This window comes from Ciconia boyciana, chromosome 1 (assembly GCF_034638445.1).
Source record: "Ciconia boyciana chromosome 1, ASM3463844v1, whole genome shotgun sequence".
NCBI lineage: Eukaryota > Metazoa > Chordata > Aves > Ciconiiformes > Ciconiidae > Ciconia > Ciconia boyciana.
The window spans coordinates 86,066,922-86,093,881 of record NC_132934.1 but is presented as its reverse complement, the minus strand read 5'-3'; the positions used below and the strand labels follow the sequence as shown (position 1 = coordinate 86,093,881).

The window sequence follows — 26,960 nt, the reverse complement described above, 5'->3', positions numbered from 1 at the left end:
GGTTAGGCTTTTTTATGTGGAGGGACACTTCTTTTGCTAATATTGAATCTGAACTTCTCAAGCCACAACTTGAAGCTGTTGCCCTTTTTCATATCAAAAGACTGCACCAAGAGGAGTTTGGCTCACCTTAGTTACAATCCTTAAAGCTAGTCATAAACCACTACTGGGTGCCCCTTGACCTCTTCTTCACCAAACCCAACAAGCCCAACCCTCCTTGGAGGTTAGTGCCCTAAGAGACCATCATAGCAGTCTTTCACTGAACCAATGTATCCACCTCCCTCTTCAACGAGGGGACCCAGCTCTGGACACAGAATCACAGACGCAGTCTCACCAGTGCCAAGTAGAGAGAGAATCATACTTCCCTTGCTCCACTGGCCACTTTCCCTTTAATGTAGATAATTATACAGTTTGCCTTTTATGCAGTGAGAAAGCATGATGAGTCATATTCAACATAGCTCCACCTCCACCTCGTAACACCCAGATGCTTTCCATCAGGACTGCTATGCAATTTCTCGGTCTGTACCGATGCACAGGATTATCCCACCTCAAATGCAGACATTTGGATTTCATCCCAGCTAATGACAAAGCTGGCAACAAGTCTGAATCTTCTGAGGGCCAGCACAGTATTATTGCCACACTCAGCAAGTAGCAAAGCAGCCTCAACCACAGCTGCTATTATTGGAAATCTGAAGTAATAAATGCTTCCCTCTCCATTTTCTCTTCAGCACCACCCCACTCAATTTGTAATACTTTGTGACCTTCACATGTACTTATCCATGATATATTTAAATTCAGAAGATGCTTTTGACATCTTCTGGCATTGTTACAAATGCACTTTTACTACCATGACATTTTCTTCATTACAGTACTCTTTTTCTTGAGATCTAACAAAAGAGGGGATCAGAAATATGTTCCAAAGCTCAGTTCTAATGGCCAGCTATCACCCTTCGGTAACCACAGGTGTCAGCAGGATTTGTATTCACATGTCTGAGGGCAGAATGTGTCCCGTAAACAGTATGGAAGCTCATATTCCTCAAGTTCAGTGTTCCTGTGAATTTCAGTATCAACAGGAACTTGCACTGAGGCCCGTATTCAAACTGAAGGACTGGCCAAGTATCTGTGTGTGCACACAGATATTTGTACGTGTAAACATGCTGCTTTCAGCCTCTTAACTGATATTGCTAATTGATTATTGCAAGGAATAACTTCTACCCATGACTGATTTAAAAAAGTCGCAAAGGACAAATAATTTTCCCTTTGGAATAAAACAGATTAGAGCAAATGGTGTGTGTTTTCAAAGCAGTTTCCTCAATCAATCACATATAGAACATAAAAGGAGGAGTGAGGACACCAGCCACATGGCAGATTTCCAAAGGAGTTCAGGACCAAAACATTCATCCTTATGCTGGAAACCATGAGACTGGAAGGTTTTCCTCTTATCTGTAAAGCATCAGCACCACATTCAAGGATGAGCAGTCAGGTATCATCTGTGTTGACAAAGAGGTGGAGGAGGATAAGAATAGGTGCCAGGGCAAGTCATGCAGTATCTGAAGCAGAAGAAGGAAGGATATATTAAATCTCTGCCTGCCAGTTTTGCCAGTTGCTGAGTGCTTTTGAAAATCTGATGCCTCATTTAGCTGACTAAAGAGTGATTGAGCTGTACCAGAAATACAGACCCAGCTGTCAGAGAAAACTGGAAAATATGTCCTGGAGTAGTTTGGAAAAATCTAATTCTTTTTCTCTATATAGAACACTGGTTCTAGAAGATTTAATTAGGCTAAGTTTAGCTGTGTGTATCACCTGAAAATAGAGAAGACACACTAAAACTATGTAGGATAGCCCAAATGCATGCTGACTAAAACTTCATGCACTTACTAACCACCACATATTCATGACATAGCAGAGAAAAACATTGTGACAGATATTGCAGAGACATTAAATTTTTATTTGCAGATTATTTTTTTCCTTATTCCTCCACCTAGAAATTGAAGTGACCTGATGAGAAACAGTTCCATAGTCCAAGACTGTGAGGGTAGCTTTGGAATACTCTAAAATAGCTTCTATCAGCAATGGCTATTAGGGTTTTCATGTTCGAAGGGTTTTAAGACCTTCAAGAGCTCTATGAATGTCCCAAAGAAAAGGGGGAATGGCCTGCTTCCACTTCTGTCATCACTTGAGCCTCATGCCTAGAAGGTGTGAAATAAAATTCTACTTTATAAACTAAGTTGTGGATGATTATTGAAAAAAATTAGCAGTGGTGTGGAGCTAATGAAAGAACTTGAGGTAGTAGAATAAATGTGAGCTGAAAGGACTAGCAGGAAATCAGAGGCTTGTGAAAAACTGAATGATCAAATGGCTTTGCAAAGTATCTCACAGAGGTCCAGTCTCAAGCTGTATGGCATGTGTGTCTATAACATACTCTCCCATTCTGAAGCCTTTTCATACAGTACCATTGTGCCCTACATGGCACACTCTCATTGTCACTTGACATTTCAGCATACCACACACCTTCTGCTTCCCTGTAATAAATCACTTCTATGTGATTTATTACAAATCCCTGAAATCTATTGCATACCTACTGATATGTGTCTGAAAAAGAATTTGTGAGGGTCATTCAAGTAAAAGGGAGAAATTTGCTTATTTTTCTTGGCCCCATCTCCTCATCCTCATGGGGTAGGAAAATAATTTTGCTCTCTGCTCTTTAATTCACATTCTCTATCTCCATTCCCCCACCCCCAGGAATATTTCAGCCTTCTGTGTGCCCAGGTGCCTCCTGTTGTTCTGGCAGTACATCATGGTATGTCAGTATTCCAGAGGTCAGCTGAGGATAAAGTCTAATTAAAAGACATTAAAATAGGCTGCAGGGGACAAAAATTCAAAACCCCAGATCTATCATAATCTGTTACTGATGTAGCATCTGAGCTGGCTATGTGCTTAAAATATGCATCGAAAGTAATCTTTCAAACCTCTTCTTCAGGTCTGCATTGGCACCCCCAGAGGAAATTATTTCAAACTGTTCAGAGAGCAGCAATCCTGTTCTGGTCCTTGAAATCCTTCGAGCAACACACACCCACACACCAGCATTATTTTCTCACCTCCTCCGTATAAAAACAAAACAGAAACGTGAGAACAGTGGGCTGGAGATGGAGCTGCAGAAAGTGAAGTTGGAAGGATTAATTATGTAATACGCCCCCTCTCCCGCCCTTACCCACAGCAATACGAGTGAGGTAAACCTAATCCTCCCAGCTGACAACTCAGAACTAGAAAGTTCCCGGAGGAGTGAAAGCAAGATAAACGTGTGGGGAAGGTGGCAATGCACTCCCACAGAGGAAGATGTCATTAGGAAAAGGCTAAAAAGAAGTTCAAAACACCTTTAGCCCCTTTCCTCCCCAGCAAGACCTCTCTCTCCGCCCCCCTCCCACCCCTTTCAGCAGGAGCTGTATCCGGATTGGGACTATATTTCTACAGTTCACGGCTATCTGACGGAGTGTGAATCCTGCTGAAAAACTTGAAGTAAAACAAAAGCTGGGAGCATACACACGAGAAGATATATTAAGAAAGCAGGTTTGCTACTTAACTCAGAGGAAAGAAGCTGGAGCAGGCTTCTTCGGTTGCCCTCTGAGAGCCCTGCCGAGAGTCCTTGCAAAGAAAAGTGTTGCTGATTCAAAAGAAGAGGAGGAATGGGGAAGAAAAAAAATTGTGCATGTCTGTGTGAGAGGGAGACAACGTGTATGTGCATATGTGTGAATGCGTGCTTGTGTGTGAGAGGGTGTAGGCGAGGGGTGGGGGCAGCTTGATATAATGTTTCTTTCTACAAAAGACACGTGAATACAATTCCCAGAGAAGGGCACCAAGCTCTGCCCAAGAGCAGAAGGGGTAGGGAGAGGGAAGGGGGAGAGGGAAGGGGAAGAGGGAAGGGAAGGGGGGAGGAGGGAGGAGGAGGGATTGCTATTTCAGAAGGCACTCATAGAAAGAGGGTGGCAAATTCTGTGACCATCTTTAAAGGAAGTTTCCTGGGACCTAGAGAGAAAGAAAGAAGCCCAAAGAAGGAAAATAAAGGGCTATGATTTCCTTGTCCTGTTGCTTTGTCTCTGGCTCCCTCCGCCTCTGGAAGTGTAGCCACAGGACACAAAGATGCCCAGCTGGTCACTGCACGCCCAAGTTCAGTTTAGCTGGTGCTTCTCTCCTGTTTAGCCCGACTGCTTTCTCTGAAGGGGAGGACTCACAGCCCGACAGCCTTTTAGTTTAACCTGAAGAGTGTGTGCCGCCTCTCTCTGCCCATCCCAAGAGCTCGCTGGAGGTGGAGGAGAGGGGAGAAAGAGGAGGACTTGAAAGTGCCCGAGGAGCTCCCGATGCTAAGAGGAGACAAACATTCCCGTGGACAACGCAGAAAGGACAAAGCTGACTGATTTATTGCTGTTTTCCATAATTTTTTCTCTATATCCTTTGGCGCACACCAGTGTTTGGAGATCTTTGAAAACACAAAACAAAACACCAACCCCGAAGCCCCAACCCCTTGGCTAGCTCTTATGGGAATGAAACACTCCTCCCGCTGCCTGCTCCTGAGGAGGAAAATGGCGGAGAACGCTGCCGACAGCACCGAGGTAAGGATGCGAGGCAGAGCCCGGCGCCCGAGCTTCCCCAGCCCCGAGCATAGATCCCTTAGCAGAAGCAGCAGTTAAGTGCAGATAAACTTTCCTGGCTCCTTCGGCTAGCCCCTGCCTCCGTTGTGCTATGATTTCCTGCATGCGCCCCCCCGTTCCCCCTAGGCAGAGAACTTTGCACCCCGCTGAACCCTCCTGTCGCTCGGGCTGCTTCCCGGAAGCCGCCGCTTTACGGCTGTTTCCCCGAGAAGTTGGGTGGGCCGGCGCGGGCCGGGCGGAGGTGAGGCTCCGTGGTACGGGGGACTGGGAGGAGAGGAGGATGTGTGCGGCGGTAAGGAAGGGGGCCGGTTATTTGTGTGTTTGAGGAGGTTGAAAGGGACAAAGAAGGGCTCTTGCGACAGCACCTTGGCCAGCTCTGAGTGCGCGTCCCCTGGCAGAACGCCGTGGAGCCTTTGCTAGTTGTTCGGGGGACTTCAGGAGTATCCGTATCTCTGCAGCATTCTGGGTATTACCAAGCGGAGCTGCCCGAGGCGGGGGCGGAGGGCAGGAGCAGCATTCCCCCTTGCGCCCGGCTGGCCTGAGCAGTGCCGAGAATAGCTTTGCATTGCTTTCGGGCCGAGAGGGTACCCTGCGAGCTTCCAGGTTTTCTGCAAGAAATCCTCCCCCCCTCCGCATTACCTGCCGTTTCCTCAGCCTTTCCCATCTCAGCAACATTGGGGTTGAGCAGCCCGTGTTTACTTGTCTAGGGCTGTCTTGACCTCACTGAGACTTATCAAGGGATACAGCAGTGTGTGAAGTCTCAGATCTGGAAAAGCAGAAGGATGCAGGATGCAGTCACAGCTTCTCTGGGAGACAGGCGAAAGTGCGAGTGTGTGCTAAACTCCCCATTTCTATTAATAGACTGTGCCTAGCACTCTGACTGAACACTTAACACATGGTTAAGTGATATGCAGTACAGCCATGTACAGACCCTCAAGGACATTGCACCCCAACCAACTTCAACAGCTTTGCCCTTACATGCACGGGCGGCACTGATCCTCCTCCCCAGTTGCCCTGCAGAGGTAATAAAGAACAAAAGCACCACTTCATTGTGCGTGGGCACATGACTATTCCCCCCTGTATTCTTTCAGTGTCTCTGCCAAATGGCTCCTCCTTTCAGACAGTCCTCCCAGTAGGTGTCCTGCTCCCTCATGAATTCCACATTTCGCTTCCTAATAGCGCTCTCTCTGCTTGACCTTCATAAATATGCCTCCTTTGCCATGCCAGGTGAAGAGCAGAATTTTCTTAAATGAATGTGATGTAAGCACTAAATCAAAGAACATGCCTGCTACTGCCTTACAGCCCCATAGAATACTGTTTGCAGGAGAGGCATCTATAAATAGCAAGAAGTCTGGCTGCACATCTGTAAGCTGTCGTAGTACTGACAGCACATATTGCATTAAAGGTCCCAGGATCCTGGGCAGTATTTTAAGGAGAAATGTACAAGCACAGCCAGTTCCTTTCAAAGCCATTTTTCAATGGAAATTGTCTTTACACAGGGAAAATAGGTGAGAGGAACTCTTTAAATATTCCTCTTCTATTTCAATTCACTATTAGTACATTTTTGTTGTTTAACCGCCTTTGTCTTTCTGCTTGTGCAATGCTGCACACACTGCTATGTCATTTTATGGAAAAGGCTTTCTTAACAACAACAGTTTCATTCCAGTGCTGCATACAGGTTAGGAGAATATTAAAACGCTGTGCTTCCTCTCCTCAGAGTATCCATCAGTGACAGATTTGTGAAATAAGAGTGAAAATATTGCAGATTAGGCATATCCTGCTGCGCTTGTACCTTAAGAAAATCAGAAAGGATACATTCATAACACCTGCCAAGATATTTTCAATTTTGTTAATTTTCATATTTGTGATGTTAAGATCTGTTATGTACTGAGATAAGTAGTCTGCATACATGCAGACTTAGAAGGACACCAAGCAAAATATGCCAAGACCTTTGAAGCTCTTTCACTCGTCAAGCATCTATATTTAGCAAAGTCATATGATACCAGTTTGACCTTCAAGCCTGTATTTCTGTAACTTTCTCCTGAAGTTTGCAAATGTTCTGTGACAGAAGGAATACAGGACAAAGCATCTCACTTTTGGAATTATCACAGTGTCAGAGGAAATTAGGAATTGGTATAAATTTGCTTCATTTGAAACCAATGGGTTATCAGTAATATGCGTGATTTGATACTCACTAAATTTGTGAAGTACTTTGATGCTGTGGTGACAGGCATGATGTAAAAAATGTAAGCTATAATGGGAGATGAAGAGTTAAAACATTTAGCAAATGGTCAAAATGCCCCACTTCCAAATCATTCCAAAAACCTTCTGGTTCTTACTCAGATTGATTTGAGCCAAGTACTTATGTTACAGCTTCATAGTAAAAAAAACTTCTTTTTTAAATCTACCACAGCTAAGAGCATTACTCAAACTTTTGGTCAAATATGGCAAGTATACTGTTTCAGTAGTAGGGCAGTTTAAAAAAATACATTAAGACAAAGAACATGGACATTGTATGAGAAACTTTTTATTCCCTTAACTACCCTCTGATGACCATAGCGCTAGTTTATTAGCCTAAAGAGCTTAAAGAAATGATGACAACAAATCCTCTACACCAATGCACGCAGCATGGGCAATAAACAGGAGGACCTGGAAGCTATTGTACACCAGGAAAACTATGATATAGTTGCCATCACGGAAACATGGTGGGATGACTCGCACAACTGGAGTGCGGCGATGGATGGCTATAAACTCTTCAGGAGGGATAGGCGAGGCAGGAGAGGCGGTGGGGTAGCCCTTTATGTTAGGGAGTGTTTGGATAGTTTAGAGCTTGATGATGGTGATGATAGGGTTGAGTGTCTATGGGTAAGAATCAGGGGGAAGACCAACAAGGCAGATATTGTGGTGGGAGTCTGTTACAGACCACTCAACCAGGATGATGAGGCAGACGAACTATTCTATAAGCAGCTGGGAGAAGCCTCATGATCGCTAGCCCTTGTTCTTGTGGGGGACTTCAACCTACCGGATGTCTGCTGGAAATACAATACAGCAGAGAGGAAACAGTCTAGGAGGTTCCTGGAGTGTGTGGCAGATACCTTCCTGACACAGCTGGTGAGTGAGCCAACTAGGGAAGGTGCCCTGCTGGACCTCTTGTTCACGAACAGAGAAGGACTTGTGAGCGATGTGATGGTTGGAGGCCGTCTTGGGCAGAGTGATCATGAAATGATAGAGTTTTTGATTCTTGGAGAAGTGACGAGGGGGGTCTGCAGAACTGCCACCTTAGACTTCCGGAGGGCAGACTTTGGCCTATTTAGGAGACTGGTTGACAGAGTCCCCTGGGAGGCAGCCCTAAAGGGCAAAGGAGTCCAGGAAGGCTGGACATTCTTTAAGGAGGAAGTCCTAAAGGCACAAGAGCAGGCTGTTCCCAGGTGTCGAAAGGTGAGCCGGCGGGGAAGAAGACCGGCCTGGCTGAATAGAGAGCTCTGGCTAGAACTCAGGAAAAAGAGGAGAGTCTACGACTTTTGGAAGAAGGGGCAGGCAAGTCAAGAGGACTACAAAGGTGTAGCGAGGTTGTGCAGGGAGAAAATCAGAAGGGCCAAAGCTGAGCTAGTGAGCCAAAGCTGGTTAGTGACCTGCTACACCACTTAGATATTCACAAGCCTACGGGGCCTGACGAGATCCACCCAAGAGTACTGAAGGAACTGGGAGAAGTGCTCATCAAGCCCCTTTCCATCATTTGCCAGCAGTCCTGGCTAACTGGGGAGGTCCCAGTTGACTGGGGATTAGCAAATGTGACACCCATCTACAAGAAGGGCCACAAGGAGGACCCGGGCAACTACAGGCCTGTCAGCCTGACCTCGGTACCGGGGAAGCTGATGGAGCAGATCATCTTGAGTGCCATCACACAGCATGTAGAGGACAACCAAGGGATCAAGCCCAGCCAGCATGGGTTTAGGAAAGGCAGGTCCTGCTTGACCAACCTGATCTCCTTCTATGACAAGGTGACCCACCTAATGGATGAGGGGAAGGCTGTGGATGTTGTCTATCTAGACTTCAGTAAAGCCTTTGACATGGTTTCCCACAGCATTCTCCTGGAGAAACTGGCTGCTCATGGCTTGGACGGGTGTACTCTTCGCTGGGTAAAGAACTGGTTGGATGGCTGGGCCCAAAGAGTGGTGGAGTTTACTCCAGTTGGCGGCCGGTCACAAGTGGTGTTCCCCAGGGCTCTGTGTTGGGGCCAGTTCTGTTTAATATCTTTATCAATGATCTGGACAAAGGGATTGAGTGCACCCTCAGTAAGTTTGCAGATGACACCAAGTTGTGCGGGAGTGTTGATCTGCTTGAGGGTAGGAAGGCTCTACAGAGGGACCTGGACAGGCTGGATCGATGGGCCGAGGTCAATTGTATGAGGTTCAACAAGGCTAAGTGCAAAGTCCACAACAACCCCATGCAATGCTACAGGCTTGGGGAAGAGTGGCTGGAAAGCTGCCTGGCAGAGAAGGACCTGGGAGTGTTGGTTGACAGCCGGCTGAATATGAGCCAGCAGTGTGCCCAGGTGGCCAAGAAAGCCCATGGCATCCTGGCTTGTATCAAAAATAGTGTGGCCAGCAGGACTAGGGAAGTGATCGTTCCCCTGTACTCGGCACTGGTGAGGCCGCACTTCGAATACTGTGTTCAGTTTTGGGCCCCTCACTACAAGAAGGACATTGAGGTGCTGGAGCATGTCCAGAGAAGGGCAATGAAGCTGGTGAAGGGTCTAGAGCATAGGTCTTATGAGGAGAGGCTGAGGGAACTGGGGTTGTTTAGCCTGGAGAAAAGGAGGCTGAGAGGAGACCTCATCGCTCTCTACAATGCCCTGAAAGGAGGCTGTAGAGAGGATGGGTGTCGGTCTCTTCTCCCAGGTAATTAGTGATAGGACGAGAGGAAATGGCCTCAAGTTGCACCAGGGGAGGTTTAGATTGGATATTAGGAAATGTTACTTTACTGAAAGGGTTATCAAGCATTGGAACAGGCTGCCCAGGGAAGTGGTTGAGTCACCGTCCCCAGAGGTATTTAAAAGACGTTTGGATGAGGTGCTTAGGGACATGGTGTAGTGATGGTCTTGGTAGTTTAGACTTGATGGTTGGATGGTTGGACTTGATGATCTTAAAGGTCTTTTCCAACCTATACAATTCTGTGATTCTGTGAAATACAGACAAGGGAAAACCAAAGCTACAGAAAGACAATAGTCACTGTTTCCTCAAACAAGAATACAAGAGAGTAGAAAAGCAATAGCTCACTAGCATTACTTTTCAGTCAAGGAGGACACCTCGTGTTACCAGGAAACTTAGAGTAGTGTGCTCCCATGGTACCAGACTGTACAGACATTTACATTACCAGTATCCCCATAGCCTTATATCTTGATACAAAACATAGTTAAGTGAATGGAAGCATTGCCACAGGTGCTGTTGGATCTTGGATCAGGCTCAGAATAGTTTTGTAATTTTATTGTACTGATAACAGCCTGATATCAGTCTGTCTGCCAGATCTTAAGTGGAACCAGTGGTTTTTTCTATGTGTTTATAGCAGCCTGAGAGTACACAGTGCTTTGTATAAAAATAAAAGTCAAGGGGAATAAAACCATAAGTCCTTTCTATTTAGAGGCTCAGTGAAGGCCATAGGGGTCCCACTAATAGGAAGCTTGCTAGATTGGTTTCAGATCCTTGTTTGGAGTGCACAGGGAAAAAAAGATTCAGAAAATCTTTATTCTCCTTGGCCATCCCATGAACTTCAAGAGAAGTTCCATTGGAACAAAAGCTGTAGAATCTCTCCTCAAGATATAAAAATGAACGTCTGTATCTTTAGTCATGAAAGAAGACTTGTCTAAATAAAACAGGACTGTTCGCATAAATAACAGATCCAGAATTGAGTTCTCTGCAAATAATTAAAGACACTCAGACAGAAAACAAAGTGAAAGAGAAATTGTTCTTTATAGAACACATGCATGAAGATTCTGCAAAATTCATGGTGCTGACCTGCTGTAGATTTTTGGTTTCTGGGTCTTTTTATTTTAAATGTATTAAATGGAAGCCATATTAATAGTAGGCCTGATACCAGTGATGGGAAACAAATTGAAAGAAGTGAGATTTCAGAAGAAGTGTGCCTTAATGTAGCTTGTGAACCTATGCCAGGTGAAGGGAATAGCACAAAGTTGCCAGGGTTTATGTGCACATCCAAGAGACATATACATCTACATGTAACAGGTTAGTTGCTGACTGAAACAATTCTAGAAACTGAAACCGGGCTGGTTTTGTACAATGCAATTGCATAGTAACTTCATAAAAGGCAGTCCTTACGCTGAAGACTTCACAGTAACTGTAGAGAGAAAAGATGCCTGTTTCACTGCTAAGAATAGAGACATTAGGTAATTTATTAATGGTAGCAAAATAGAGTTCTCCCTGAATGTCCTATTATACAAAGCTTGGTTTTTGGTTAGAAAGAAAAATTCTTTTGAAGATTTGGGGTAACAGGCATAAGAGATGTGCTTCCCCATACAAATTAATATAACTGGCGCAGTATCATGAGATCCAGGTCTGTAAAAGTAACTGCTCTGTTATCAGAAGTGGGGAGATTACAATGTCCTATCTGTATGAAATCCAGCCATACCACTAATGAGGGGAGAAGAGATTACAAAATCTGTTGAATCATGAGCTTCTGTTTGTGATTCATGAGTAGGAAGAGGATTTTCTCCTTAGTAAGTTATCAAAGTACAAATGAACAGAAGCAGAGCAAGAGTGTGCCTAACAGAGAACAGTGGACTGAATTTATTCAGTAAACGTAAGTTTTGTTCCTGGCTATTACTGGATGATCTTGGAGATATAATCTAATCCCTCTGAGTTTTCCTGTTCATACTGTTGAATTCTGTGATTTATTGGTGAAAGGTGCTGTAGAAGATTATTATTTCGTGTTATTAAATTGCTTAGAACACCATATATGAATGAACATTAATGAGTGGGTGATGTTTACCCAAGAGAGAAATAGCACTGCTATGTGGTGTACTTCTTAGGCTAACAGAAGTCATGACAGATCTGGCATGGTGTCAGCTAGCTGAAGAAGCAGCTTATGACATGCCTTTCAACCTCACTCAGTGGTGTGCCACGTGCCTATGTCACATAACTCTGAACGGGAAAAGTTGTGGTAGCTGGTGTGTGCAAGTAGTATAGGTGAGCTATAGAGACCAGACCAGTGGCCCATGTTCTAGATGTTTTGCACTGCTGACAAGGCAGTCAGAAAGCTAACCCATGATGTCAGTGAAGAATCTTTCACTGTGGGTGTAGTCAAATCCCCAAGGGCTATAGAGGCAGCTCAGAGTTAAAGCAGGGAATATTCCACTTCACCATATTTTGATCCTGTACAATGCTCCTACTAGGACTAAGTAGCCCGTGCTACTTAGGCTAGTAACAAGGCAGCTCTAATATAGTCATGGGGGCTTTTTTGGCTTCTAGCCAATTCAGGAGTGAGGGAGCAGAAATATGGCTCTGAGCCATCTTCTCCTACCAACTTCAGCTGTGAAGAACATTAATTTAGCTCAGCTGAAGATCTCAGTGTAGTTAAATGCATTCTATTCCTTTCTCAAATTTAATACTAAGAATTCAAGACATTGACCATAATATTTTGGCCCCATTCAAGAAATAACTTTTGGTTGGCATTAATAGTATAAATAGGATCAAAAAACATTTATGCTTAAATAAAGAATAACAGCAATCACTCAAAGCAGAGTTTCAGGATAAAGGTATCTTAGCATGGATCATCCTCTGCCAGTACAAGGTTGTTCTAGTGAACAGCATTTTAGTGTAAAGAAGACTGGTATTTTTTAGAAAGGGTATGGTTCATCTTGATGACATCATGGGCCAGATCATATTGTGTCATTGTGGCAATGCTAAAAGAGAGGTTCCCTGCTAGTGAGCACTTTGCATAGAAGTTGCCATAATGACTGTTTTTTCCAATGTCAGTCTGTGAAAAGCACCAAACTCTTCAGAGAAGAGTGCAAGAAATTCTGTAGATGACCACCTTTGTAATTGTTCTACCTCCATGCCGAAAGTGAGCTTAGCAAGTCTGACTCATGTGCCTTTACCCTCAGCCTGATCGTGAAAGATGAAGGCTTGTGCCCTTACTGGTGCAGGCAGAGCAGAGGTAAAGGTAAAAACGCATTGAGCCTAATCTTTTCATAAGATTTTGCCTCAGCCTTTCTGAGTTTGCAACAAAGTTCAGTCCATTGACAGATGAGGTGATGAACAGCTAAAGGGGGTGAATCATGAAACTGGTTGCTCCGACCTCTGATTCCACACAGAATCCTGCTGCATGCTGTCCTGCTCACTAGCTTTAATGACAGCTTTATTTTGGTCTAGAGTTTAGGATAAAATGGGATTGTCCTTGCCATAATTTTCTTTCTTCTTTGGGAATAACCTCTAAGCAACAGAAACAAGAAGCATTCATCTCAAGGAAGCAAAGAGGAGATTACCCACTAAGTGGCTGAGTTGATGGCCATAAGGGTATCTTCACCATGCCAGAATGGAGCAATTGCTGACTAATTACAGCCTACCTGTGTTCTTGAACAGGTATTGACTGGCTCCATGGAGTCTCTTGGCATGCTATTGCTTTCAAGCTGTTGCATGGGAGCTGAGACAACTTTCTCACTTCACAATGACTGTGAGAGGATGGGCACTATTTCACTCTTAGTGTGTCAGTTTTAAACTGATATTTAAGAGGTATAGAAAGATGAAGGATGATGGCTTTATTTATTTATTATAAACTAGGTTTTTCAGGTCCCGGTTGTGAAAAATCTATCTCTAAAAATCCGCATTTTAAAAAGTATGTAAAATTTTGTCTTTTCTATAATCTGCATATTTCTAAAAATAGAAACTCAGTTTGAAAATCTGGAATAGAAGATCTATTTAGCTTCATTTTATTGCATCAACAATTTGGAGATTTAGAGACCAGAATTGGAAATAAGGCAGACTCACTTGAAGAAGCGCTCACTGCCAAGTTTGCTTTTCTGAAAACTCTGTTAAGTGCAGAAATTAAAGATAATTTTGCTTTGTATTTTGAGTGTGAAATGTTAGGTGATCATAAATAAAATCTCAATGTCTTCATTTTCCAAAATGAAGATATCAGTAACAAAATATTTGCAAGGAAATTATGGTGGGAATAAAATGTTTAGCTAAAATTTTAGACAGAGACACAATAAAGAAGGTGAGGAGAATACTATTCTTCCTCACTTAAAATATCCTGTCCTGCAGTTAAGACATGCTCTTGAAAGTTTGCGTATATTGAGGACTGCATTGTACCTGGGTCTTTTCCTCCCAGAGTGAATTATTGTTTAAAAAGGGGCATTACCACCTTTTCTAGCCATTATTCACAGAAAAGGAGTTCCTTAAGCTTTTCTGAGAAAGGATGGAAAAAACCCCCAACTTTGGAAGAGGGGACATGGAGGTGTGTATTTTCTAAGACATTGTTTTATACCACTGTCTTCCTCAGCTTTTCCTAGTGGCAAACTCTTCATCATAGTGCAGTTGGCAAGCTTCACATTCAGCATACTGTTTGGTCTGGACCATACACTTAAGTTCCTAGTGCTCTGCTTGTCCTGTCCAAGGATCCAAGTATATCTGAACCATGCTGTCACAGTTCCCCCTCCCCTTTTTAAAAGAAAAAGTAGCATTTCCCTCTCTTGTAACAGTATGATGAAAGTAAACATATACTGGTTGGGAAGCACTGGTATATAGCGGTCTCCAAGGATTAGTGTTGAAGTGTTCCTTCAATGTACACATGTGGCCTAGCAGGTCTTCTGTCCTTCTTGTCCTTTTCTGGCCATACAGCTTATGTTTCATCACTTCTAATAGCACCAGAAAGCTCAAACCCAGTCTCAGAGCCCAGAATGATGTGTGACCAAGCCAGGGCCTTCCAACAACAATCCACCAGTCCAAACTTATTTCTGTTGTGGACCTTAATTTTCCACTTAGAAGGGAGGAGAGGAGACCCTGCCATCTGTTTCAGTTTCTAGTTGTGTCCTTGTACTATTCATCAATCCATTGCCCTGAAGCTTGACCCCAGCTTGGGATAAAGACCAGGTACTGATTTTCTCTTCCTTAGTGACAAATAGGGAAGTAATTAACCCTTCCCATTACTCCTTCTGAGGAGTATTTGAGGACCGCATACCTCATGATTGTGCCCTATATTAGACACTACCCTGTCTGAAGTACAGGATACATACTTTTTTTTTACTCTAATCTCAGTTACATTGGGATATATCAGGAGTAATGCCACTGAGTCCTTTATAAATAGGGATCACACTCAGTGTCACTCTAGAAACACAGAAGTGTTGGTTAGAAAGAACTTCTCGTGCAACCTCACACTCAGTGTAGAACAGTCACCAGCATTAGATCATGTTGGCCATTGCTGTCTCTAGCCAAGCCTTAAAAATCTCCAAGTACAAAGATTCCACTACCTTTCTAGGCACCCTCCTCCAGTGCTGCACAGACCTCTCAGTGAAAAAGTTTTTCTTATTGTCCTATCTGAACCTCCCAAACGGCAAGTTGTGATCTTTGCATCTCGTTATCTCATCTGCTGCTCTTGAGAAGAGTTTGCCTCCATTTTCTTTTTAACTATCTTTCAAGTACTTGCAGGCTGCTATTAGATTGCCCCTTAGCCTCCTTCTCCACAAATCAAACAAGCTCAGCACACAGTAATCTCTTCTTACAGGTCATCCTCTCAGTCCCATGACCATTGTATTATATAGCATCTTGCTTACCTCCTTTTAACTAAAAGCTGTGCAGAAATGTTATGAGAATGGAAAGGAAGAATATTTTCATAACTGAAAAAACTTTATAGCAGAAGACTAACTGATTAAATGCACATGGCCAGGTAGTGTCAATAAAGTGTATTCTGTAGAAATCCCTTGTGAGTGATCCCAGCTGTGTATCTGGCATGTTTTAATTTGGTATTTTGGGTTAGTTGTTTCTTATTTATTTCCCCTAGAAAGAGAGAGGTCAAATCTGAAAAGCAGCACTGCTTCTTACCCACAGTTTGCCTCTTGTGTATCTGTACAGCTAGAACAGCTGTTTCAGAAGGAAATCAAATGAGATAGTGTTAGCCACATTATAATATAGTTGCCTCCTTAGGAGTCATGATGTTTTAAACTTAATTAGGAGTAGCTGAATTTACAGGCAGTAGGGGGTGTTTAACAATTGTTAGGGATGCTCTGCCTATTGTATTGTTGAGCCTTAAAAAACAGGTAAGGGCCATCATTACCCTTTCAGTTCGTTGGCTTTGATATAACCCGCTAGATCCTCTGCAAACCTGAAGCAAACCAAGGATGTGAAATAATAAAACTGAGGTAGAAGAACAGTTATTGGGCAGAGAAGACAAAAAAAGGAACATACTTTATTGTGCAAGAAAGTATGTTGCAGACTAAAATTTCAGCTAAATCCTTTTCAGCTCTGTGTAAGTCTGATGATTTCTTAGATTTCTGGGATTAGAAGTGGCAAACATGAAGTTGCCTTCAAGTAAAAGCCCTGTTGTGGAAAATACTATATTTAGTCATGCATGAAACAGAATGTGCTTTGTAAATTTACTGGCGGTCAAAGGTGATAATGAAATTATTTTGTGAAGGTGGAAAAGAAAAGGAAGGAGGGAAGAGAGGAGAGAGAGGGAAGGAGGGAAGAAAGGCAGGAAAGTGGGTGGGCAGGTGGACAGTGAGGGAAGAAGGGAGGGAGAAAAGGAAGGAAGGAAGAGGAGGGAGGAAGGAGGAAGGAAAGATAGGGAAATACAGTCAACATCCAGAGAAGCTGCTCATTTCCATAAAAGCAGGAACAATAGAAATATATACTTAAATTTACTGTCAAAAAGTCACAGAATCGCACTGTGACTCCTGAAGGCTGGTCTTACCCGTAAAGACCAAGGTGAAGAACACACGGAGTACCTTAGCCTTTTTCACATCCTTTGTCACCAGGGCCCCTATCCCATTTAGCGATGGGCCCACATTTTCCCTGGCCTCCCTTTTGGTGCCTATGTACTTGCAGAATATTTTCTTGTTGCGCTTCATTGTCCCATTGTCGGATTCAACAAATGTAAGGAATCAAGGAGCTGTAGGTGGAGGTAGCAGGAGGCTATCAGGAGACTGAATCAATTCACCCTTTTACAGCTTGTAAATAAGGAAATAATAGAGGTTTTTGCAACAGCTGGTAAGGTCTAATGCAAACCTCAATCTCTCTGTCAGAGAGAATAAAAACAACATTGACTTTTTTGACTACATTAGCCAGTCATGGAATAAGAAGAGATAGTATGTAGTTCTAGCCCTGTGATTCACCCCAACCAACCATGAATGGGGAAAGAACATAACACAGAAAACCACAAGACTGTTTTTAATTAGTTATCAAGGTGTGTGTATTAAAGCTTCTTTGAAATTCTCCATTGAAATTTGCTTTTACCAGTGTTGTCTCACAAATGGTTAATCAATGGTTATTCTCACAAATAACTGACTTACCATACTGTAAGGAAGATAGACTCTGTCAGTGAAGGCTTTTCACCCACTCTCATACCTTTGCACACACGTACTGTTTTCTGAGACCCACCCCAATCACCACTCCAATGAGCAGAGCCAGGAGAAAATGTGACACTCCTCACTAGTCTCTGTGTCAGGATCTTGAGCAGCAGCTCAGCTCCAACTCACCACAGTTCCACCTCAGGCACTCACACTGGCTCTCACCTCACCTCACATTTGATCACAGTCACATTGTCATTGCTGAACTTGACATATTACGGAGAAGATCATTTTCCTAGCTTGCTGTTTTAACTACATTACCCTTCTATTAATATCTAATCTGCTGAATCTTTATATTCTATTCAATCAAAAAGTTGTCATTTTCAAGGCCATTCGAAGCATGTGTCCTGCTACTTATCATTTCTCATTCAGTACCAAGAGGTTAATTCAAGCCTCCAGTGCCAAACTCCGTCTCACACTTACCAGATTTTTCAAACATCCTTTAATGAATATAATACTAGCACTGTGACAGTGTGTATACAGTTTTAATGAAGGTTAGCCTAGAACTTGTAAAACTAGGACAATTCAAAATTTGGTTTATGTTTCTGTTTTCTCTGTATTTGGCATTCAATTTCTGTCCTGCTTTTCGAAGAGCATTTTTGTTTAAGCAGATAAACTTAATGGGAGACAAAGATAGATATGGATTTTAAGCAAAGAAGGTGCTTTCACTTACTACTGTGAGATTTTAATGAAAATGTGAAACTATTCTTCTAAGATTTTTTTTTAATAGAAGACATGCTTTCATGTAGCCTCAATACAATTATTTTATTGAAGCAAAAAGTCTCTGTGCCATCTTTCTATCTGATAGTCCTATTCCTTTCTCAACAGAAAGACAATAATGCACCTTAGGGCTCATAAAATATGTCTGTCACTTTGTAAAGTGGAAGGCAAAAGTATTTATGCTTGCAAGATGTATTTCCACCAGGTAAAACTGAGTATTCTAACCATGCCTACTGGAAACAAAGGCATTCTGATCTCAAGACAGGTTTACCCTCATGTAAATGCACCAGTTTCAGCAGAATTATTTATGATTTATATAGATTCAAAACCAGCTCACATCTATATATAAAATTTGATTTTAAAGGGTGAATTATCAGTGTTTTTGCTCAAGAATAGAGTTTTCATCACTCTGTTTCATGATTGTGTAAAAATGTTAGGAGTATACTTTCTCATATCCCTTTCTTAACTGTGTTTAAAAGATGGGTCTGAAATAGCAAAAGCTTATTCTCTTGTTAACACAAAGCTATACAAGCCTGATTTATATCAACATGACTATCAACAACTGCTTTTGAAATACACTATGTAGATATCTTTTTAACTAGGTGTCGTTCAGAACCTATTGGAGTTAACATAAATTGCTGAAGATCTTTGAACACTTCAGTAAATGTTCTATTAATAATGCAAGAAGTGCTGAACACACTGGTTTGGTCATGTGTGTCAGTAGCACTCAGCATGATTATTTATTGTAGAATCAAGTTCCATACTGGCAGGATATTTAAAAACACTCCTCATCCACCTTGTATAATATGGAGCAAAAGTAATTCCACTGGAACTAGTAGGATTACCTGTGTTCTGAATGTTAGATACATATCAAGTTTATTAAATAACTGCTGAAAACACACTGAAGTCAATTGTGGTATTTGCAGCTCTCTTGAGAACAAATATGCTATCCAAGCCTGGAGTTGATGGGTTATTAATCTCAGTCTCTTACAATGAAATTTCTCAGACAAGGTAAACCAAAACCAAAGGTTTAATGGCCACATATGAGCAAGTGTACTTCATTAGGCTAAATTTACAGAATGCTTAAGGACATCTATGTCGTCCTTGCTATAAATGAGGACTAGTAAGTCTCAGAAGTACATACGATTGCCTTAACAGTCTGAAGAAAGATTAATATTTCATTGTCTGTTACTAAGCAGACTTAGGAGAAGCTTTCCTTTACGAGGGGTTTTTAAACTTGAGATTTAAGTTTAATTAGCTCCTTCGATGCAGTTACAAAATCCCATCACCGTTAAAAAAACATTCATATCTAGTGTAGTTCCAGAGTCTGATAATTAATGAATTACCAAAAAGATATCCAGTTACACTGACACAACAGTTTCTACTCTAACACTATTTCAAATCAAGGAAGTTACTGTACTCCCCATCTTAGAACTAAAATGCAAATGCAATACACACTAGTTCTGAATGCGAAGACTACGCTATTTAATAATTCAATAACTGCCTTAACATTGTGATCATTTGTCATTTCAGCCACACAGAACAGTATGCAGTTCCTTAAACACACATTAATATGCTTACTTACAAAATTACTTATCATGTTATGTGTCTTTATACATATACATATACACACAATGTTTTATATTTACATAAATTCAAGCTGCGTATTGTGCTGTGACTTTCATTTCTTTGTGCACCCCGGTTGTCAGTGTTATTAGAACTATGTCAGAGAAGACACTACTGTGCCAGTGTGGGCTCATATACTCTAAAATTATAAAACCTGGTTAAAGTCTTATACCACATAAAATGTTTATATATATAGATAGATATATTTGTCTGTTGACAGAGAAACTCTTATGTTTAAAAAGGCAGTTTCACAGAAAAGTCCTAGCTTTTCATTCAGTAACATCCTTTATATTCACTGTCTTCCCCTGTATCGGTGGTCTTATAAAATTCAGTTTAGTTGTGGAGAATTACAGGAAGATATAGCCTTCCATTTCGAGTTGAAATAACAAGCTCACATTTCAGATATAGTGCTAACAAAGCTCTAAAGTAAGTTTAAATTCAACTAATTTGGTGAGCTGTTAGGAACACAAACTCACAATTCAGAAAGGGAGCATTTCAAAATATTTGTCTGTTTCAGTTTAGATCCCTTCCAAGCATTCACACCTTTGATTCAGCAATTAAATATAACTGGTCTTGTTTTCTTAAATTCTGTAACATCTACATATCTCAGAGGTCAGAGAATAAGACAGCACACTTGCAAGTCAGACCAACTCAATTAAAATGCATAAAATGCAGTTTAGTTACTTTCACAGAGGTCATTGATTTGAACGTTTTTGCCAGTAAAAATACATTGAGAAATATGTAAAAGCCTGGTTCTCTAAAATATATTTTCTTCAAAATCTCTTCAGAAATTTAGGCACTGTTACTGTCATTCTGAGTCACACTGTTCAAGCACCTTTCATGCCTAGAGAATCTCTTGTAGGCAGAATATATTCAACTCGAAACTAAAAAGCAATTACTTATTGTCTAACATATCTAAGGCAGTTAGGATTAACAAGTTACTAGGCAAAGCACTAATATGCTTATCATTGCCAACATAAGACATACAAAGAGCCTTTGCTGGCCAGGTAGTCATGAAGCAGGTGGTGAAGGGTCAGATTCTGCTGCTGCTGGGAACATTCGTGTTGTTTCATGTTACTTCATGGTCATGCTTCATGTTGCTGTCGCTATCTTTAGACTCCTTTAGCATGTTATATCTCTTCATGTTATTGTTTTTCTTCCTGAATCCTTGAACTTTAAATTTGTATTTCACCTTTCTTACAATTTAGGATTTTTCTCAGGAGTCTGAGCCAGGGTTACACATCTGGGCAGTTGATCACTGCTAGGCCTTGAATCACACTGCTGAGCCCTTAGGAGGAGGGGTTGGAGGCTACAGAAAATGGGATGCAGCAACTAGGAAGACACTGAGCTGAATGGGTACTTCTGAAAACCGTAGGGGTAAATTTCTGAGTATTTCTCTGCCTACTGTTAAGTGATCTAAGAAGCTCAGCACACCTCCTCCAGCCAGGGCCTCTCCTGCCTGGCCACTGGAGTCCAGCCTGGTGCCCCAGGGACCCAAGGGCCTCTGACCAGGCTGAGGGACATGGTTGACGTTTTCCTGTTTGCAGGATGCACACACACACACAGAGCACACCAACATGGCCGGTCGCACAGGCTGCCACAGACAAGGTGCTGCCTTCAACAGTGCCTACATACAGGGCTTACATAAAAGACCGCTAAGTCCCCACCTCCTCTTCAGAGGCAGAAGGTCACTAGTGCAGGCACACACACCCCACTCTCCAAGTTCACAAGCACACACGTGTTTGTTGATCCTTTGATTACTGACGTGGCCCTTCTGCCCGCCCAGCACCCCTGCCTGGATCCTGGGCCCCCTTACCCACACCACAGGGTCCCCAACTTGCCGGCTGGTCCAGCTTGGTGCTTGATGCAAACACTCAGCACTCACACAGTTGTCCCTCATGCACTCCACATTCACAAGTCTCCCTGGGCATACCAGCATGTACCCCTGGCCAGGGGGACCCTGGCCTGGACCCTAGGCCCCCCTAGTCACTGGCTAGTCCAGCTTAAAGTTTGCTGGTGAATATGCGCACACACTCCAGGCACACCAGAATTGGGGAAGACACAGACTCTCCCCCCCCACAGCCGGCACCAGGCACATGGGCAATGGCCCATGGTCCCACTCCAGTGGCACTGAGCTCTTTGCTCGCCTTGCTCATGCTGTCCCCCTGACAGCTGGTTTTGGCAACAGACACCGTTCCCACCCCATTGGGTGGGTTGAAGACCCTCATTGGCTCCAGTAGCTGACACGGAGACCCTGCTCGCTCCAGTCGCTGGGGCCACAGGCCAGGGGTGCCCACTCCCTGGTCTGACCCCAGGAGCTGGCACCAAATTCCCCTCACGCACACACAGGTCTCACCAGTAGCTGGCACATGTCCTTGCAGCACACGTTCATATGGGACAGAGAGTGAGCATACTCAGAGATGTTTAAGAAAAGATTTAATAAGAAGATATAAGAAACTAGGCTGGACTGCACTGATCAGGCACCAGGCTCAGCCAGACAAGTGTACTGGCCAGCCCTGTTTACAGCTGACCGGCCACTCTTACACCCCTTTCTGTCTACCCCGCTTTGTCCCCCCCTGCTTCCCCTTCCCCTGTGCATCCCCCCACTCCACGGCTCTGTACAGCTCTGTCGATTCCTGTGCCCCTTGCAGTCCGGGGTCCCCCAGTATGCAATATCATCAGTTGCAAAGTCCAGGCCGATCTTCCTGGAAGTGGCACCTGTGGCTTCTTGGTAGCCCATCAGCCAGTGTGCATGGTGAGGTTTGTTCCTTGCTGTTGCCTCCATGTTTGTTTTGTCAGGTCTGTGTCTCTGTGTATTTTGTTTCTGGTTTCCCCCTTTTCCCCTTAGTTTCCCAACTGACAGGTCCCCAGTCAGATAACCTCTGAATAAATTATTCCGACTGAACTGCTGGAATAAACTTTCTCACACTCTCATGTGCCCTTATCAATTGATGTGAATGACCAGATTTGGTTCTCATCACTGCCTCTCTTACCAGGTTTGTGTCCCCATATGTTCTTGTTCATGGCTTCCTCCTTTTCTTATTGTCCCTGTTGCATTGAAAAAGGTCCTTGATCAGATACCCTTAAAGGAGCAACACTCTCCTTCCACATACATTTCCACATACCTTTGAAATCCTGGCCCTCATCTTAGCTATACTATATGCCTGTACTTGCTTAGACATTTATTCTAGTTCTGCACAGATATTTTGTATAGGTTAAATTTAGGGATTTTGAAAAGTTTACCTGGGATTATACTACAGTTGGAATGGCCAAGTGAATCCTGTATTTTTGAATGATGATTGTTCTGAACATCACACACATTTGTATAATTTAAACCAAGTCTGGGACTTCTAGTATAATTTAAACTTGTAGTATAATTTAAACCAAGTCTGTAGTTTATTTAACCAAATCTGGGACTTACTGTGCATATTGTACAGTAAGTTTGATGACTCACAAATGCACTGGATTTAGCATGTACAAACCAGAATTGTCTGTGAGCAGGTCTGACATTTCCTGAAACATATACTATTTCTGTCCAATCATAGACGAATATGATAACCCTATATTAAGTAGATTAAGACTCTAAACCATACTGAAATACTTCAGTTAACTATAGATCCAGTAAGAGAATGAATGGAAAAATCAGTTGCACCTTGTAGATTAACTGTGCCAAATATGGATAATGTATTAAGTCATTAAAGTCTTAAAAAATAAGATAATCTGTTTTGCTTTATTTAGAATCTCAGTGTAATAGTAATAATGAAGTCACTGTTATGCTCTTCATTATGTATGATCAAGACCTATCTTTCTTGGAAGCCAGAGTTATATCCATACATAAATCCATGATCAGTACAATCTTACAAGGACAGAAATAAATGCTACAGGTACCTGGTTATGGTGACAATTTTCAACAGGATTTAGCAATTCTGAATTGTACTGTGTACACAGAGTACCTTTTGTATAAAGAATGAGAACAGTTCTCTAGCAGCTAGTTTCTCCTAAGTCATTAGCAATACATTTTCGTATAAAATATCTCATGATAATGAACATCAATATTAATAATATTCTATAAAGCACCATTTATATTTTCCATACTGTATATTATATTTAGCGCCTCTGACATTTTTCATAACTTGCAGACTTTTCAGAGGTGTGAAAGTCTAATCCCTATTAAAAACACAGAGGCCACTGGGCGTCAAAGTTTCTCTTAAAAGCCACTACCACTTACAGCTCCACTAAGGGGATTGTGAGTTATAAATGTATAGGAAGAGTGAAGTAACAACAAAGAATTAATATTTTTGCCAGAAAGAGGAAATCTGGTATGTGATTCCTGTTTCTATCCATTTCCTTGTTTGGTGATCTCAAATCATGAGGAAAAATAAAACCAGAAAATAGCTCAAACATCGATTTTGCATCCAAATAAATTTGAATAAGCAAATCAAGGCTGGAGAAATGGGCTGGCAGGAACTTCATGAAGTTCAACAAGGGGGAGTGCAAAGTCCTGCACCCGGGGAGGAACAACCCTGTGCACCAATATATGCTGGGGGCCACCCAGCTGGAAAGCAGATTGGCGGAAAAGGACCTGGAAATCCTGGTGGACACCAAGTTGAACAGGACCCAGCAATGTACCCTTGCTGCAAAGAAGGTTAATGGTATCCTTGGCTGTTGCGGGTATCGGCCTCATGTAGATCACTTATTCCACTACTTGGCCTGGGCCAATAAGGAATAGTTGGGATTACACACAGATTGCTTACATTAAGCCCCTGACAATAAATTGCAGGGCCACAAGGAGCAGATATATTAATCACTATTTATTACTATATACACATCATACAAAGGTATCGGACACAGTGAATAATAAAATATTAAGTGACCTGAGCAAGCATTATTAAATAATAAGATTTACATACCGAGACAGAGGTCTCCTTGCCTGGATGCAACCAAGTGCCAATGGGCTGGAGATCCTGCTAGCTTTACACTCGGTCTTACTTTTATACATCTTCACCTTCATCTTTTACGTAGGTAGCATAATACCACAACCTGTTTATGTACCGAGTAATGTTCCAACAGAGCAAGCAAGCATATGTAAGTCTGCCTTTTGTAGTTTGAGCAATCTATTGCTCTTTTAGCAATCTGCTTCTATTGTGGGAGGCTTTGTGGTTTGGTGCCCTATTGTGGTTTAGCAACCTATCTCTATTTGTTATTTGTTTGTGGGATGCTTTGACGGTGATCAGAATGCCCCTTATTCCACCAAGGGTTACTCTGTGCCCTGCAACAGCTGCATTAGACAGAGTATTGCCAGCAGGTTGAGGAAAGTGATCCTTCCCCTTTATTCAGCACTGGGGAGGCCACACCTGGAGATCTGTGTCCAGTTCTGGGCTCCTCAGTACAAGAAAGACATAGACATACTGGAGAAAGTCCAACAAAGGGCCATGAAGATGATTAAGGGACTGGAGCATCTCTCATATGAGGAAACGCTGAGATAGCTGGGAATGTTGAGCTTAGAGAAGAGAAGGCTCAGCGGGATCTTAATGAATGTATATAAATACCTGAAGGGAGGATGCAAAGACAATGGAGGCAGGCTCTTTTCTGTGACAGCCCAGTGACAGGACAAGAGACAATGGGCATGAACTGAAACACAAGAGGTTCCATCTGAACATCAGGAAATACTTTTTTACTGTGAGGATGACTGAGCACTGGCAGGAGTTGCCCAGGGAGGTTGTGGAGTCTCCCTCCTTGGAGATATACAAAAGTCATCTGGATGTAGCCCTGGGCAACTGGCCTGAGGTGGCCCTGCTTGAACAGGGTAGTTGGACCAGATGACCTCCAGAGGTCCCTTCCAACCTCAACTGTTCTGTGATTCTGTGATCCCATGAAATCAAGCACAAGATATAAATAAAATTGGAAATCTAAAAGATTTATATATATATTTTATGCATTGCATTCTTTTTCTTTCCTTGGTTGATATTTAAAAAATCCAATAAATTTAGGAATCTGTAACAAAGGAACACAGTCCCTGGGTTTCCTCAAATATTCAGTCCTGTGAAATGCTGAGTATGTTCACATCTCTGTTGACTATGTTTTCTTTTACACCTGATGAACTGAGGTCTCAATAAAATGAAAAGGACCAATGATTTATTACAGTTGCTGGATTGTACAATCTGCACAATCCAGAACAAGGGAAATCAAGACAATTAATTACTTTATGTACTTGCCAATAATTCTATATTTAGCTTTTATCGCCTTGCATTAGTTTAAGTCTTTTAACTGCTGGATATGATTTCGCTATCTCTGACACCAATTTAAGATCAAAATCCTACTTAATCATCTGTTTTTAGTGAGAAATCCTAGGTTGAATAAAGATTATATTTATTTGGACCTTTTTAAGGAGGTAGGGGAGATACTGTTGTCAGTTTCCTTTGTTCTTCCTTTGTCTTTTAATCATTTAGATCTTTCTTCATGGTATGGCCTTCAAAAGAAACCTTATTGCTTGTGAGATACAATTTATGTCAGTCGTCCTGCTAATGGCAGAACAGTGCATTCCTCTGACTTGCATCATGCATCAGAATTCTGCTGAAAATTACTATGATGTCAGTAAAAGGAAAAAAATAAGCAGTTTTTTATTTGGTGCTGAATGGTTTTACCTCCAGTGATTCAGTGTCTCAAGAAAACCCATTTTTACAAGCCTTTTGTAATGCTTAAGTTCCTGAAAAGGTTCAAGAGTTATTCAAGTCACTCTTTTGGGATCTTCTTGATGACAATAATTTGTTTTCCATTCTATTTCAACAAATATGCACAACTCATTGGTTAGGGTCCTGATGTTCTCTATCATTAGATCAACAAATCTTTATTATTTTCTATTTTTATTATTTAACTTTAAATGGGTGAACTAGGATCTGGATTCTGCTCACATAAATTCAAATGCTTTAACAAGATGTCTGAGTTGGTGGCCTACTTGTCCTGCCTAATCAACAGACAAACACCTCTGAATGGCAACTCTGCCCATCTCAAACCTGCATCATACTTCAAAGAAGCTTCTTTCTTTCTGTTGATCCTAGACAAAGCCTAGGGTGGCTCAGCTGCCAACCTTCAGTAATATTAACAGACAAAAAAAGTGTTTTTTCATTTGTATGACAGTCCTGAAAACATATTCACCTGATTCATACTCCTACAGAAAATCCCATTTTTTTCTGTTTTTCACATTTTCAGAAACTTCTTCCTGTCAGAAAGTTCTCCCTCCCCATTAATTCTGAATGTGCAGCCAGTTCAGAAGTGAGAGCTGATGCTTCTTCTCCTCTATCCCACTCAGCTGCTAATCATTCCATGAACAGGAGAAATATTTAAAGAAACAGGATCCCAAGAAGCTTGATATATTCCAAAAAGGAAAAAAAAAG

The 26,960-nt window shown here is 42.2% G+C and overlaps 1 protein-coding gene across 1 annotated transcript in view; it reads left to right on the top strand.

The window, feature by feature from the left end:
- Window positions 1-3,834: 3,834 nt before the first annotated feature.
- Window positions 3,835-26,960, top strand: part of PRMT8 (protein arginine methyltransferase 8) — a 73,365-nt gene continuing 50,239 nt past the window's right edge. Inside the window, exons 1-2 of the mRNA XM_072850855.1 lie at window positions 3,835-3,876; window positions 4,461-4,604. Of these exons, the coding sequence (XP_072706956.1) occupies window positions 4,530-4,604 (75 nt within the window). The 5' untranslated portion in view covers window positions 3,835-3,876; window positions 4,461-4,529. The remainder of the gene's footprint in view (window positions 3,877-4,460; window positions 4,605-26,960) is intronic.